Genomic DNA, 16,524 nt, shown 5'->3' with positions numbered 1-16,524 from the left:
CTTTGCCAGGTTACCATGTGAAATCAGGGACTCAGTGATGGGAGAGAGAAGCAAAAAATGATGAGCATTTGTCTTTTGTTAGACTACTGTTAATTAAAACTCAGAAAGTGCTAATTTAAGTAAATTCTGGTAACCAAATCAATGCAGAGGCAGAACTGGTGTGCTTTCTGGGTGTCATCTAACTTGAGGTTTGCAGGACTGAATCTTTTCATCAGAGCAAACCTAAACCTGGACATGGTGTTTGCATTCACCACCAGGTCCAAGGACTGGAAGCTTGATGTGTTCGGGTCCTGTCTTCCTTGGGTTCAGCTGTGTAGGTATCTATGCCCCCATCCCCTCCCAGTGCTCACATTCTTGACTTTTCCTGAAAAAGATCCAGCTGTGTTCAGTGTCTGCCTTTCTGTATGAATCGTGTTGGTGGAGCAGCATGTTCTAGGTGCTTGGATTCAGAAGCTTGCAGTTTCTGACTCTGTTTTTGTCCAGCAATGCTTAGGGTAGGTAATTTTGATGGCAAAGATGGGAACGATGCAGAAGAACTGCTGCCCCCATGCAGTTGAGGACATGGGAACCGACTCAGCAGCGCTGCCCCCCCGAGCTTTCAGCTGGCCAGCTCTTTGCTCTTCCCACTTCATTCATTGCCAGGGTCCTCTGCTGCTAGTGGAAAGATCGTAGTTAATTTGAGAAACTTGTTCTCTCTTTGTCACTGCCAGGTCGTTTAATTAGTTACATAACCTTCTTAGGCGGCTGAAATTCCCGATACAACTCTGTGTAAGTAAAACCAAACAGAACAGAAAACAAAAGGCATCCAGGCAGCCGAGAAAAGAGGCTGGAAGTCGGGCAGATTGGCCAAGCAGTCGTGAATTCATCCTCTCCTTCTGGAGCGTGTCCTGCTATTGCATTCACTGATTTGGCTGAGATGCAGGAGATCAGGAGCATGATGGGATCCGGGAGGAAAACATGTTTACTGTTGTGCGTGTAATTTGATTTAAAAGAGAAGAAGGTAGATGTGAAGATTACACACCTAGAATATGTTACTTTTCAAATGTCAAGCCCTAATCCCAGGAGAAATTATACTCATTAGTAGAAGTTGTTTTCTGTAATGAGTTCAGAAACCGAAATGGAAAGAAGATTATATTCGGAATTTAAATATTTTTAGTCTCCTCATGCTGCTTTTTTAAAAGTCTTAATGGGGAGCCTGCGATGTTACATTCTGGTCTTTCTTCACGGTTATTGCAGGCAATATCTGCAGAGCCTCGGGAGCAAACTGCCTGTAGCTAAGTGCTGGCATTTCATCTTGTATAAAATGTTAAGATCTGCGTCGTGTCATTTTTGCTATCCTAACAGAATTCAGAAAAGACCTGAAAATGCAGTGTGTGTGAGCCTCTGTTATAAAAGCTGAGGTTTTGATTTAATTATGTAAAACATTGCTAATAAATATTTATAAAAACATTAAGGTTCCAGTTTGGGGAAAAAAAAAAATAAATCGACAAAATAGATCTGTGCTGTCTGAAACACAAAATGCAGCATGTGTGGTGATGCAGTGCTGTGGGTAAGGAGTTATAAAACAGAATCCTCTGGTTCTTCTAGTAACAAGATACAGGGATAAAATCTGAGTTACTGCCGTTGCTAGTACAAGGGCTTAGGAATGAAGCTAAACTTTTGCTTACAAAAATAGGGAAAGACAAAATCACGAAGCAGAAGAGGTGATGGGAGATAGAAACCCAACCCGAAACAGCTCCTGACCTGTTTCACACTTTCTAAGTTTCATGAAAGCAAAAATAAAGAATCAAAGAAGTGTTTTGCAGCAGTGAGGAGGAAAGGATGTGAATTGTTTATTGATTGTTTGCTCATTAAAAATATATCACTATGGATTCGGGTTTCCTGAGTACTCATTCATCTCCTGCATGTATCATTTCATCATTGGTAACTTCCTTGGTGATTATATCAGCTGCTTCTGTTCAATAGTGGTTCTTTTTTTTTAAAGAAAATGACTCTTTTAACGTTTCTCATACCTTCAGGATTTGTCTTTAAACCAGACTTGGGATCCCTTCCCTTCCCTTCCCTTCCCTTCCCTTCCCTTCCCTTCCCTTCCCTTCCCTTCCCTTCCCTTCCTTCCCTTCCCTTCCCTTCCCTTCCCTTCCCTTCCCTTCCCTTCCCTTCCCTTCCCTTCCCTTCCCTTCCCTTCCCTTCCCTTCCCTTCCCTTCCCTTCCCTTCCCTTCCCTTCCCTTCCCTTCCCTTCCCTTCCCTTCCCTTCCCTTCCCTTCCCTTCCCTTCCCTTCCCTTCCCTTCCCTTCCCTTCCCTTCCCTTCCCTTCCCTTCCCATTCAGATAAATCAAATAAATTCTTTTATATTCATAAACTTTTAATAGGATGTGCAGCTTGGGCTATCAGTGCAGGTTTGACAAGGCCGCTGGAGTAAGCGTACAACGGTAGTTAAATCCATGGCTGTAGCATTTAGTGCCTCTTTCTCTGGAGGTGCTGTGGGAGGGAATGGGAAATTGTTTTAAATTGGAGCTTTGTAAGCTTATGAAAGTGTAGGATTTTTTTTTTTCTATCCTGGAGATAGAAAATCGATCCTTCATATTGTGTGTGGAGTCCTTTCCAAGGCGTGTGTGCGTAGAGGAGTTTAAAGGAGATTTAATTTTTTTTTCTTTTACATCCTGTTGATATTAGATGAATCCTAAGTAATAAAAACTTTCTCGGATCGCCTGAAGGCACCAGAAAAAAATGTTTTCCTCAATCATGCTCCCAATCTACACATCCGTATACACCCTGGCCGGAGAGAGCAGGGGGTTCAGTGCTCTGAAATTCTCCGAGGGACTCCAAATCTCTCAAGTGCCCTGCTTGCATCTTATATTTTGGGTGGAAAGAGATTCCTCCTGCTCTTGAGGTTGGTAGAAGACCTCTTGGGCATCCTTGCTCTGATCTCTAGCATGGGGTGCGAGATGCTGATGAGGGACCACGATGATGATGACGATGATGTCTTTGAAGCCTCGTACTAATTGATGGCACGTAATGGTTGCAATTTGCAGCCTTTTCTTGAGCTTTTTCATTTGGTATGGGATGTTGGGAAGGGTTTTGCATGGGCAGTGGTAATACTCCAGCACCTTTCAAACCAACCCTGTCTCTTTACCAATGCAGAATGAGCCACGGACCCAAACCACGGTAGCTTCCCAAAGCAGGATACTCGGAGTGTTACAGCAAGAATACGGGGCTTTTCCACAGAGTTTTCACAGAAGATTTCCTAATTAAACTTGAAATCCATTCTTACATTCCACTACTTACATCAGTAGTGTCAGATCCCCGTGCTTGCGGAGCTCTGGTCTGTAGGAAATACACCAGCAGGTTAATTGGAATGAAGCCCGTTTTGAATGGGTTTCTGCTTTTTTTTTTTTTTAATAAATAATTTTTGTATTTAATATTGATTAACTCTCCTGACATAACGTAAACCGGAGTTCATTAACTGCAAATTAGGAGTTGACATAAACAGAGTAGACGGGTATGTCCAGAGTGCCCGGTGGACATTTTTGATTGCGTTGTAAGGTGACTCTTGTGAATTTTAATCAGACTTCATTAGGAAGTAGAGTTACTTCAAGTTACTTCAAAGCAAGCTGGAAATGTGCAAACCATTTCAGCCCTTACATGCCACAAAACATTAAACTCTTGATTTTGGTGTTCCTCAAAGCGCTGGATTATGGTTGTTTTAAGATGGTGATTGTGTTAGTGCTTCTGTGCCTTCAGCCGGGTTTAGGAATCCAACTGACAGGTTTCATAAATGTCTGGTAAATCTTCAATTGAAAGGATTTTTGACCATCTGAGGCTTGATGGCATCTGGTAAATAGGAATGGTTTCTAGCAGAGGGTGTTTTCTTGGAGGGTTTGGTGGTGGTGGTTGTTTTTCTGGGGTGTGTGTTTGTGTCTGTGTGCTGTATTTTTGTAAAAAAAAAAAACAAGCTAAAAGCTAACCAGGGAGGAGGTGGACATTGTTTCTAAATCTTTTATAGAAACTGCTGTCCTAGCTGACATAAAGTTCAGCATACAGTGGTAATTCTCTAAAATGAACACCAGGGAAAGATGAGGTCCGTACGCTGTGTCAGGGCAACAGTTTTGTTATAGGCTGTTAGTGGAGATGAGCGAATACTTACATGTATCAAGAGCAGATGCTTTTAGTTTTGTATAACTTCTCTCCATCTGTCTACAGGCAAAAACTTTCTAAGTTACCCATTTGATTAAGAAGGTAATGAAGTGGTGAATATTTTTAAGAGTGTGAAAGAGCGGATCATTTCATAAACTCCAGGAGGAATTATGTCCAGCTGATTTTGTTCTGTGCTTGTAAGCTTGTGAAAGGATTAAGGCAAAAAATCAACTGAGGGATGCAGTCATTTGTTTGATTGCCTTTTTTTTTTTTGGATACAATGGAGTGGATGGATTAGGAAGGCAAATTCAAATTCTTGATGGCATAGAAACTTTGTTGCTCTATCACTTCTGTGGTGTAATTTAATTGTACTTTTGAAATGCTCAGCAGCGAAACATAGCTAATCAGTAATTTACTTCTATTTCTCTAGACACTGGAAGCCATTCTGAATTTTAAATACTCTGGTGGACCAGGACACGTTGAAGGCTATTACAGGAACCTTTCACTGGGTCTTCATGTAGAAGTAGAGCCATCTGTTTTCTTTACGCGTGTCAGTACCCTTCCAGCAACAAGGTAAGCCTTGCTTTGACTCTAGTATATGTGACTTATCATCTCTTTTCTATTTTCTATAACTTAAAGGGCATGCTGGAAACTTTCAGTGTCATCATCAACGGGTAGGCAAAGAGTTTTGTCAACTAGTTTTCAAAATTCCTCCTCTTTGGGAATTTACCCTCGTTTAACTGCAGACTGTGATCAAAGCACTCCATGTGCATTTGAAAGTTTCTGATGTTCAAATGGTTTTTCAGTAATGTTCATTTTACCAACAACAGCATATTTCCTCTTTATTATAATACCTGATGACTCCTTTCTGTCTCTCTACTGCTACGGTGTGGTCTGCATCACATAGGTTTGTGTTTGCCTGGCTCTTAAAAAAAAGAAAAGTATGTGTAAATGATTGTCTTTGGATGTGAGGAATAAATAGAAATCATTCTCTCCTTCAGTGCTTAGTTTTGTAAACCACAGAGTAGTTTCACACGTCCTAGTGAGTTTTAAAAAATTAAGGGTCAATTTATGTATTTGCACAGAAGTTCACACATGCTAGTTGTTAAATACTCTAAAATCTTTAAATATTTGTGATGTATTAAAACTCTGGGAGTTCCAGAGATGACTTTTGAATAGCTCTTGTTCAAAATCTGAATAACTAAGCTTGTTTTTTTTTGGAAGAAAGAAGACTGAGAGGGGACTTAGTTTCAGTACATAAGTATTTCTGCGGTACAAACATTGGTATGGAGTTAGTACATGAAAAATGTGTTTTATGGTGGATAGGAATGGCATGAAACAGCGTCAGGGGCAGTTCAGGCTGGGTGTTAGGGAAAGGTTCTGCACCTAGAGGTGGTTGAGTACTGGGACAGGCTCCTCAGGGAGAGTGGTCACAGCACCAAGCGTGCCAGAGTTCAAGGAGTGTTTGGACAAAGCTCTCAGCCACGTGCTCTGATTTTTGGGTGGTTCTGTGTGGAGCCAGGGGTTGGACTTGATGGTCCTTGTTGGTCCCTTCCAATTCAGGATATTCTGTAATTCTAAGTTTGTTTGAGAAATCCTCTTCCAAAGTAGCAGTATTATTGAAAAGCTTGCCAGCGTGCATTGTAGAACTTCTTGTTTTCAAGTTTGAAATTATTTCAGTGCATTTCTGTAGTACTGCTTTGATAGCTGAGAGTGAACTTAATTGATCAAAGAGATTCATATTGGTCCCAGGACCTTTTTCATGACAGCCTTCAGAGAGAAACCCCAAAGGTAGGCAAGAAAGAACTACAAGTCTCGGAGATATTGGCGCCATATTTCATTTTTCCAAGCAGAGAAATGAGTCACCAGTATCATACTAATGCAAAAATGTCAAAAGATGGATGGACTGCAACATAGCTTGCAAAACATGAAGTGTTTCTTTTACTCCTGTTTTGTTCTTCACAGGAACAAAAACAATGATGTCTCAAGAAAAGTACTGAGTCTGGGTGGGCTTTTAACTCAGAGAAACTTGAAGCAAAAGTGGACAAGTTGGAGAAAGTCGAAAACAAAAAGAGTAATAGAATGTGAATGCTAAACCATTGAAACTGTTGGTATTAGTGTGGGGGTAAGGAGAAGGCTGAGTGTAGACTGAAATTTGTAATTACATAAATGGCATTGCCAGCAGGATAGGTATCTGTTTTTCACAGCAGGTAATAAAGCAAATAATGGTCTTTGCATGCAGCAAGGAAATTTTAGGTTAGACGAGGCTAAGGGAGCACTGAAATAGATTGTGCAAAGTATCATTAAAAATTAGACAAATGAGATTGTCTCAAACTGATTTCTTTTTGAGTATTCGAGTATTGTGTTCGGCTTTTAGAGACCTAAAACTTCATACCCTTATCAGCAAGCAGGTCTGCCAAGCATTTTGCTGCTTGAAAATACAGCACAATGGGCCTAAGTTTATTCCTTTAGGAGCTGCTCTAGAGGAAGTAAATCTAAAGCTACCTGCCAAGTCAGAGCATGATATTTGGAGAATTCCAGGAGCTTTATTAATGATGGTCGGAGTTTCATACCTGCAGTGGCACATCGTTCAGTGTGCAAGGCTTTCAAGCTTTAATAAATGATCTCTGTACCATCCTGGAAGTACCACAGCATCTACGTTAGGTAGTTTTCAAGAAGATTCGGTGTATAGGTTGAAATGCTTAGTTTACATTTATTATTTACATGAATGGTCTCTTTCATTCATTGTCAAAATCTCCTTTGTACTCCGAGTATCCTATATACACTTTTAAATGGACAACATGAAGGCTCTTTGGTTCACCGCTCTTACTTTACTGTAGTGCTTGGGTGTGAAGCTGTGAACCTTCCAAAAAAGCCTGAAATACAACACGATGATTTTATTTGAGACACCGCTGTTTGTGCAAGGTGTCCCCAGCTGTGGTTTGTGTAAGACACGCTTATCCTCCCCCCTGCCTTGTCAGTCTTTTCGCAGGAATTTACTCTGCTTGGAAAATGCTTAATCCCCAAAATCTATAAAAATAGATCGAGGTCTTAATTCAAAGGGAGAGTCGCCGTGTTGCTCAGCTGTGCACGATTTCCCTAGTCATGTAGCAGCAGTGCTATATATAGCAGCTCCGCTCCAGCCAAATGCTGCAGCCCTTGCTGTCTGCATTCGCTTCATTCTTTGCCTGTCCGTCACACAGACCAGCATTTAAGGCAACTTTAAGTGATCTGCTGATTAGAGATCTGGTTAAAGACGTCATTGATTTTAATTCAGAACCCTCAAAGATTTGTTACTGTTTGGGGGCAAAATGCCTTCATGTTTAAATTTCTTTCAGAAATGTTTTATTGCGGGAGCTGTCAAATTGCCATTCAAAACTTTTTGTTGTTGCACAGGCACACACTGCCTTATCAGTTATGAATGCATTTTGTTTTTAGGTGCTTGTGCTCTTGATTTTATGCTACTGGTTTTAGTGAGCAGTAATGCTTTTCCTTTACTCTTCCAAGGAGCCTCTTGTCATTCCTTCCCAGTGGTGATTCTCCGTCAGAAGTCAGCCACCGTTCAGCGTTGTGCTGTAAAGTGACAAAGAGTAGAAGTGTCATCTTCCAAACTGCTGGGGATAAACGTTTATTACTAGATAAAACAAAGTTTGTTATGTGATTGTTGAGCATCTCTGACAATATCTGAGACTCGGCGACAGCAAATTATAAGTCAAATTTTGTACTTTTCCTTGCTTTTAAAAACTTGAACCAAGTTTCCTCTTGAGTTGCAGCTGAGGAATCATTGCTTAAATTCTTTTTGAGGCACTGAACTATTTTTGTTTAGTCATTATATGAGAAGCTGTGCTTTATAACTTACCTTCTCAGCTGTCATTTCAGAATGAGTTAGCATTGTTTTCATTTTCTGGATTCGATTTTTTTTTCTTTTATTTGTATTTTTTGTTATTATGTTACATTTTACCTCAATAAAAGTAAGAAACAATAGCTTAATAGCTGCTGGGCTTAAAATCAAAGTCAAATATAAAACTTTAAACATCGATTCTTCCCTTAGGCCTTCATTGGAAAAAAAAAAAATCAACAGGAAAAATGTTAATGAAATCACTTTTTTCCCCCAATGTAACATAAAGATTATGGTTTATGTAAAAGTCTTCCAAACTCAGTTGGTATTCCTTTTATTTAGTTGCTTGAGCAGATATGCATTGGAGATATCACTGGAACAGACTTCTTCTTTTGTTTATTTTTGCCTTTTTTACTGTCTGTAGCCATAATTACGTCTTCTGCTCATGCACAGATTTGTGCTTTAGAGGGAGAGGTTTCATTAACTGCACCTTCACTATATCTTGAGATGCATTTAGCTCTGACACAGCTCCTTTTAACCTCGACCTGGGCTAGTCCATAGGGGCACCCCGGCTTAACTTGGTGCAGCCCTCGATGTGCTGCAGTGTGCTGGTTGTTGCCTGCTTCTCCTGCAGACGCCAGCTCTCAGAAGGTGATGTTCTGTCCGTAAGTGGCCCTCTTCTGCTCCAAGGATTTTCCCTGACCATCTCATCCTCCTCTCACCGAGCTGCCTGCATCCAAAAAGACTTGGGGATGGCCACGCGTTTGGAAATTATATGCCTCTGGCTGTGTCACTTGTAATCCCTGATTCTGCATGTTTGTCCTTGCCAGCAAATGCTGGTCTTGTCATGCATAATGAAAAAATGAGGTGTTGGAACTAGCCCTGAAATAGGGTAGGAGAATGAGTTAATACTGAAAGTTTTCCCAGTGTTTCCCACAGCTCACTGAAGCCTTGAAGGGCTTCAGGGATCTCCTTGCTTGACACTATGTACCATAAAATGCTGGTAAATCTATATAATAATATTGTTTTCATGGTCTTGTGACTTGACTCCTTATCAGGTCTTAGCCTCAAAACTACGAGGGTGATTCCAGGCCTCCGAAGAGCTCAGCTACCAGCAGGTTGTCTCCTAGGTCTCCATCGGAGCTGTGATGCTGATGGGTCAGAGTAAGGGAAACGTTCTGTTGGCTGGTTCATGTGAAACACCTCTTCATTTTCCCATCTTGATAGCTCCAAGAAAGTCTGCCTTTGAAGCTTCTTCTAACTAGATTGTCTTGAACACTCCCTCAGAAATGTTATCTCGCAGTTTTGGTGGGCACTGACTGTCTTCCCCTACTGCCTCTGTCAAAAAAAACACAGCTTGAAAAAAAATGCTAGAAAAACTGCTGATTTACTCCACGTGTTTAGTAAGAACTGAAATAAGGTATGCTCTGCGTGCTTTGTAGGGTGCTTTTTATTCTCTTTGCATCCCTTGCCATTGTGCCACCTGTACAGAGATGTTTAAAGAAGAGCCATCTACAAAAACTGGAAGCTCTTTGCCTTGCTTATTGCACTCTGAATCTGTGGATGAAGTCAGTCCATAGTGCGACAGGGTTGCTGCAACTCCTTTTGGGACAGGTTAGGAAATCTGGTATGTAAGAATATCCTTACCTTTCAGTTCTACAAATTCACAGTGATGAACAAAGTGATTTTTTTTTTTTAATTTTCTTGAGGCAGCCAAGTTTTCTTCTCATCTCAAAACCACCTTACAGCATCAGCTGCAGATCTTTTTTGGCAAGAGCTGAGGCTTAGACTCTCTTCTTGTAATTGAGTCAGAGAAGGAAACAAAAAAAAAAAAAAAGGAACTTCAGCAGGTCTGACACTGCTACTGTCCAGAAGTGCCAGTTCAGTTCAGCATTTGGGTCTTGGTAAAATCAGATGTGTTTTTCAGAATTCATTTCCATGGCTGCCCACATTTTCAGTGCAATAAATGGCAACGCAGCCCCTTCAGCAGCCAGGCTGGGAGTAGAAATCCCGATCCTTATTCACAAAAGACAGAGGGGGAATGGCGAACAGCGTGGTTCCTCGGCCATGTTCCAACAAATGTTTTGGTCACGCAACAGAAAAGTTCTGTAGCATCTTCTGAAATACTTCTGGGTTTTTCTATAGCTGAATTTTTAAAGTAAATGTTCACACTTGGCACATTTCGAATGAGAATCAGCTACCTGCTGACAGGCAGCTGTTTCTGGTCTCGTGTTTTCCAGTATTTCAGTGCTCAAATGCCATCGATTGAAGGGTGGAGAAAAACTTTTGGGTGGCTGCTTGAAGGGCAGTTGTTTTGGTTCATTGGGAGGAAGGCCAGGATAAGACCTGGTTACAAGGAATAGATGTTGCCACGGTGTTAAACTCACTCTTTTGTTAATGAAAAATAATAATAATAAAAAGTGGATGAAAGAGAAACCAGGCAAACTTGATTACAGCTAAAGGTCTCCTTTTTGATCAATTAGGCTGAATAACCATTTGTAAAACCTGCCAAGGGATGGGTTTAGTAACTTTTTTTGTAATGTTCTCAAGACTGGATGTCTTTGTAGAGTACATCCTTTCTTTATATATACACCATTGAGCTCGGCATAGATGTCACTGAGTGAGAACCCAAGGCACACGGGAGGTCAGATCCTGTAGGTAAATCAGCTCACTAACCCCAAACCCTGCTCATCGTGTGATGTTGTAGTGGGTTCAGGGGGGGCAAGGAGGAGCTTACACTTGGAGGGAATTGATTTTTTTTGAGATCAAAATGTTAAATATGCACGGTTTGGCACATGAAGACGTGCGAACATAAATCTGCAAGTATTTATAGATGTGCTGGGAATATTTAGCATAATCGCAAAGGTTTACAACCAGGAGAAGTCAGATGAGGACAATTCTTGGAAAATGTGGAAAAGGCCTTTTAACAGTGAGATGTGTAAACTTCTGAATTAATCATCTGGAGCTAGCGTGGAATGCTTCACGTTCAAGGGAGGTAGTGAAAACCAAATGGAATTACAGAAACCCTATTCAAAACACAATAGTAACAGCAGAGATGCTCCAGATCGTTGTTGTGCTGTACTATACGAAGTGGTCACGTTCATCAGTGGATTTTGGAGAATGGGTTTGACTTCTAGTGTGCTACAGCCTGTCATCATTTCCAAGTGCTTCTCTTCACTTTCTGGTGTCTTGTTTTGAGCAGGGATGTTGGGCGTGCCTGGTTACAGAACTTTTTTTTTTTTTTTTTTATGTTTTACAGAAAGCATAAAAGAAGCAAACCAAAGTCTAGGTGTGAAAACGCTCCTTGATGGGAGAAACTGAGCTGAGTCAGGATGTGGATAACTTGCCAATCCCCCTCCGAGTGTTTCTTGTTGCAACTGACTTCAGAACAAAGCTCGAAACAGAGCTGCCATACGATTATTCACTGTAGTGAGCTGTCATTAGTGCGTGATAGCTGCATCTGGTTTTTAATTTTGTGTTAAATGTTGCTGAAGTGCATCCTCTGATGTCATTTCAGAGTAGACTGCAATACCCCTGAAAGAAATTTCCAGATTACAGTATAATTTCCTCTTCTCTTAAGTTCCCACAGCCCCAGTTTTGTGATGATTTCTGTCATCAGAGCAGACATTGGAAGGTTTTTACGACACAGTTTGTCACTAACTTTTGTTTGCCTTATATCCTGGATTCTGTAATGGAGGATAACAGAAATTAATTTATGCAGTAAATCTCCAAGACACTGTAGAAATAACTCTTTTTGTCAATTAAAAAAAAAAAATCTTTTTTAGTGTTTGAAATAAGTATTGACTTAATTTGGCATGTTACTCTGAGACCTTCAGATAATAAATCACCCAAGTGAAAACAAGCCAGCCTTTGTAATTCTAGTTTTGGCATGCACAACCTCCTGAGCTGCAGACTTTCATGTGAAATGTGAAAGAGAATCTTGAACCTGAAATTCGTGATAGATTTTTCTGAAGGAAACACAATAGACAAACAAGGAAGGTAATTGAAATGGAAAATGTTTTCATGATGTGATTTTTAGTATTTTTCCACTTAGGCTCTGAAACTGTTTGTTTGACCCAGGCTTATTTCCTTTCCATTAGCAGTCCGAATGATAGATGGAAACAAAAGTAAAATCCTTTCAAGCACTGGTATTCTTTATCCTGGAGTCTATAGACAGTCCCGTCCAGCTTTAATTCAGCTTTGTTTAATTTGGGCTTTTAACATAATGCAATAATTTGTGTATCATTCCGTTCAGAAAAGACGCGTGTTGTATTTGCAGTGTCTGGTTTTAGAGGAAAGGGAAGCTCTGTGCTCTTTTATGCTGTTTCCCTACAGTTTGGTACATTGTGCCCATAAGTATATGGAATAAACCAAAACTTGATGAAGGTTTAATTGGGTGTGTTAATATGGGATGATACCATGCTATCTGTTTATGTTTTGGAGGAAAAACAAAAACAAAAACAAACAAACAAACAAAAACAAAAAAACAAACAAACAAAAAAACACCAAAAGCACCCAAACCCACCAAATGACTTGCTGTAGATGTGTCTGACCCAAAGTTTAAGAAGTAATTAGTCTCAGCAAAATAATCCAGAACCTCTAGAAAGACTGGGGAGCTACCAGTGACCCTTCAAGTTGTGTGACATCTTGCAAAGACAGTTCTGTCCCTTCTCGGGGAGGAAAGAAAGGTAACTCACCATTCTTACCTACATTTAGAGGTCTCAATGTAGTGGATTTTCTCCCATTGACTCAGCCTCTACCTCCCTTCCCAATCCACTAACCTTTTAGCATAAACTGTTATATGGTGGTACATGGTGGTGGCTAGCTTGGAAAATGAAGAAGAAATTGGGTAAGTGTAGGATGATCTTTCCCAGGTCCAGGAAACAGTGACATATGACTGTTTTTTCTCAGCCAAAAATTTCACTAGACTGCTATTGCCTGTGATTATATCATCTTACACCCATTTTTTTTTTCTTCTGAGTGTTTTATTTTTTTTATAAGCTTACAGACCTTTATTAAAAAAAATAAATGAATAAAAAATGGAGGCCACGGCTAATTTTCTCAACTGCCTTGAAATCCATAAAACAATACGACATTTGAAATGTCTCCTGTACAGAGCTTAGTTAAAGCAACAGATTACTGACTTGATTTTTATGTAGTAGTTCAGCAAATTCATGCTGAATTCCTTTTATCACACTTGCATGAATACGATTTCCTTCTAAAATCTCATTTACTGACACTGATACAGGTCCTTTAATTCCTGTCTTGCAGAGGACAGTTTTCTGTAAGTTCACCTGTAGTGAAAATTGATATAAAGAATTAATTTGGCTTTCTTGCTAATTGTTTTTCTGAAACTTTCACCCAGATTGTAGCTCAACATCATCAGTTCTACACAGTCCTACAGATTGTGACATGGTTAAAAAAAATAATTACATTTTTTAGGTCTTTAAACAATTTGCTTTTAACAACTTGTGTGTTTTTTTTTTTTTTCTTTTCACTTCATTATGCTATCACATCTTATTTTCCAGAGTTTATGCTTTGTCTTATTTCCAGTATTCGAAGCTTGCTCTTTCAATTACTATATTTTTGTAACCTTAAATAATAGGTGGTTTGGCACTGATACGTATTTACTCTGAACTTTTAATACTATGTTTTCATATAGCCTTAATGTTGCCTATAAGCTTTTTATACCTGTATCTCATTCTTATTTTTCAAATTATCATAATTATTCTGTAACTTTTTTATTTTATTTTATTTTATTTTATTTTATTTTATTTTATTTTATTTTATTTTATTTTATTTTATTTTATTTTATTTTATTTTATTTTATTTTATTTTATTTTATTTTATTTTATTTTATTTTATTTTATTTTATTTTATTTTAAGATTTCCCTGGAGAGTTAACTCAAAGCCAACAAGGACATTCCCCTACACACCTAAAAAGTCTCACGATGATGAATAATTTTCCCTACATAATCTCAGAGTTCCCATTCAGAAATGTTAGTGTTAAGGGGCAGTGACCTGTTCGGAAAGACTGATGGTTTTATAGATCCTTTACACTTACAGCAATTGTTTTATCTCCAAAACTTCGGTTCTCCTGCCAAAAATACCGCACAGGGCTTGTCTGAGTGCAACTTCAGACAATTGTTTGATTTTTGCTGTGGGGTAAATAAAGAATTCCTTCTGCATTGAACTTTGTAAACCGACTCAACCCTGGCAGTCTCCTTTGCAGGTTTTATCTTAGAATCTCCTTGAGAGGCAGAAGTTTCTTGCGTCTTTACAGGTCTCGTCCCTCTCTCCCAGCTATGAGGTGGAAGCCAGGCTTCCTTTTCTCTCTTTTTCATGCCCGGCTGGTAACAGGTTAGCTACCGACTTGAATCCTGCCCTTCCAGTCATTTCTTTCTTGCGAGTTGTTAATTAAGTCGGGGAGTTGCTGCTGCGAGCTGAGGCTCCTTATCTGGTCCAAATTGTTGAGTTTTGATGTGTTTGCTTCAGGCACTCAGCCACCTTTGTGCATTCCTCTCTGTATGCAGTATTCACCGGGGCTTTACCCCAAAAGAGTGAAAACCCTTAAAATACGAAAAAAGCACGGCACGGTACTGTCTGCTGGCAGCGTTCGCTTGCAATTCAGTGCCTGACTGAATTCAGGGTGAGGGTGTTGGGGTTGTTCAGCCTGGAGAAGAGAAGGCCCCGGGGAGACCTTCCAGTGGCCTGCCAGTGCCTAAATGGGGCCTACAGGAGAGCTGGGGAGGGACTCTGTCAGGGGGTGTAGGGATAGGACAAGGGGGAATGGCTTTAAACTAAAAGATGATAGATATAAGGAGGAAATTCTTCACTCAGGGTGGTGAGGCCCTGGCACAGGCTGCCCAGAGAAGCTGTGGGTGCCCCATCCCTGGAGGTGCTCAAGGCCAGGCTGGATGGGGCTTTGGGCAACCTGATCTGGTGGGAGGTGTCCCTGCCCACGGCAATGGGTTGGAATTGGATGGTTTTTAAGGTCCCTTCCAACCCAAACCACTCTGTGATTCATGTGAACTCCCTCTCAAATTAAAGCTGCTGATGGCTTTTACTTCTGACATTCAATACGAGTTATTTTCCCCCACTTATTGATTCTGGTAGCAATTGCATGGGTTGTGATGATCTGTAACCTTTGTACAATGGCTTTACTACTTTATTCTGTAATTCCCAATGGCGAGTCACCTAATTCTGTTATACATGCATTTAAACTTCAAAGTCATTTATAGCTAAAGCTAAATTGTAGTGATGCTTAAGGCTACGATATTTCCCTGTTGTTAAATAGCTTCTGAGGAAGTTTTGAATTTGAGTGGTCTGATAAAGCATTATTGGGGCTGTCTGGTTGTATCTGGCATTTTACTGTCTGGTTCTGTTCCTGATTGTTTTTGTTTCATGTGAATTATATTGTAATCTTCATTCAGTGCTGCTGATTGTGTTTAGTTTCACAAGGAAGAAAAGTTTATAAATGAGAATAAAAATTTAAGAGTTTCTTTTCTGTATCTTTATTGGTATTATTTCCTAGGCTTACCAGAAACACGGTTGGTATATTCACAGAGAATGCTTCTAGGGAAATTTGGATTTGAAGGATGATAGCTGGTGAATATAAGAATTTCTGTTAAGCCTGCCTGTGTTTGCCTTTCCTACAAAAGGGACAAAGTTGTCTCTCTTGAAATACTTGGTGTATGGGAGAGAGTGCTTCAGATGCCAAAAAAGAGTTATTTCTAGTAAAAGAGCAAGATACTCATATAGTTGGAGTGGGGTATAAAATATATATATGTGAATATATGTATATTTATATGCATCTAAATTTTTATGTATACATGCTTATTCTGATATATTCTGATATATAAGTTGCAATATTCCTTTTTTTTTTTTTCCCCCTGTCTGAACAGCACCCGGCAGTGCCATCTCCTTCTAGACGTCTTCAATTCTACAGAGCACGAATTGACCATCAGTGCTCGGAACAATGAAGATTTAATTCTGCATGCCGGGGAATGTCAGCGGTAAGTCCTTTCAGTATTAAAAGGGCCCTATTTGTAACAATACCATGTATTTCTACCCTCATGATGGTATTTGGGGCCTGTTTTTCCTTTGAACATTGTAGAGTTGGCAAAGAATAAAACAATTAACAAATCAACTGAAAGGTATGCAACCATGAAAAACAAATACAGAATATGTAACAGTACCAGCAATATGCTGACAAAGGGCAAAGTATGGCAACTCAAAATAAGGCTGAATTTTGTCAGTGTTTATTTATCAAGGAATGGACAAAAATATCAGTAACATGCAGTTCTTTTTACTTTATCTTATTCAGAAAGAATTTGTTCTTTTCTTTGTCAAAATAGAAGTTAAATACTCACCAAAATGTGAATATTTATTTTGTATCCTGTTTCCCATCATTTCTGTAGTTGGTAAACTGCTTGGAATTCGTTGCTCCCAATTTTTGGGATGGTATAAAACAAACATGAATAGTGCTACAAATAAGGTTATAAAATCATTTTGCATCTCCTTGAATGAATTACTTGTTTTTTCCTATAGG

General features: G+C 39.6%; 1 protein-coding gene across 2 annotated transcripts in view; it reads left to right on the top strand.

The window, feature by feature from the left end:
- Positions 1–16,524, top strand: part of TRAPPC9 (trafficking protein particle complex 9) — a 448,124-nt gene that overhangs the window by 132,835 nt on the left and 298,765 nt on the right. For both annotated transcript variants that reach the window (XM_032180822.1, XM_032180821.1), the window contains 2 exons: positions 4,566–4,708; positions 15,878–15,988. In XM_032180822.1, coding sequence (XP_032036713.1) covers positions 4,566–4,708; positions 15,878–15,988 — 254 coding nt within the window. The remainder of the gene's footprint in view (positions 1–4,565; positions 4,709–15,877; positions 15,989–16,524) is intronic.

This window comes from Aythya fuligula, chromosome 2 (genome assembly GCF_009819795.1).
Source record: "Aythya fuligula isolate bAytFul2 chromosome 2, bAytFul2.pri, whole genome shotgun sequence".
In the NCBI taxonomy this organism is placed as follows: Eukaryota; Metazoa; Chordata; class Aves; order Anseriformes; family Anatidae; genus Aythya; species Aythya fuligula.
This window is presented reverse-complemented; position numbering and strand designations above follow the sequence as displayed.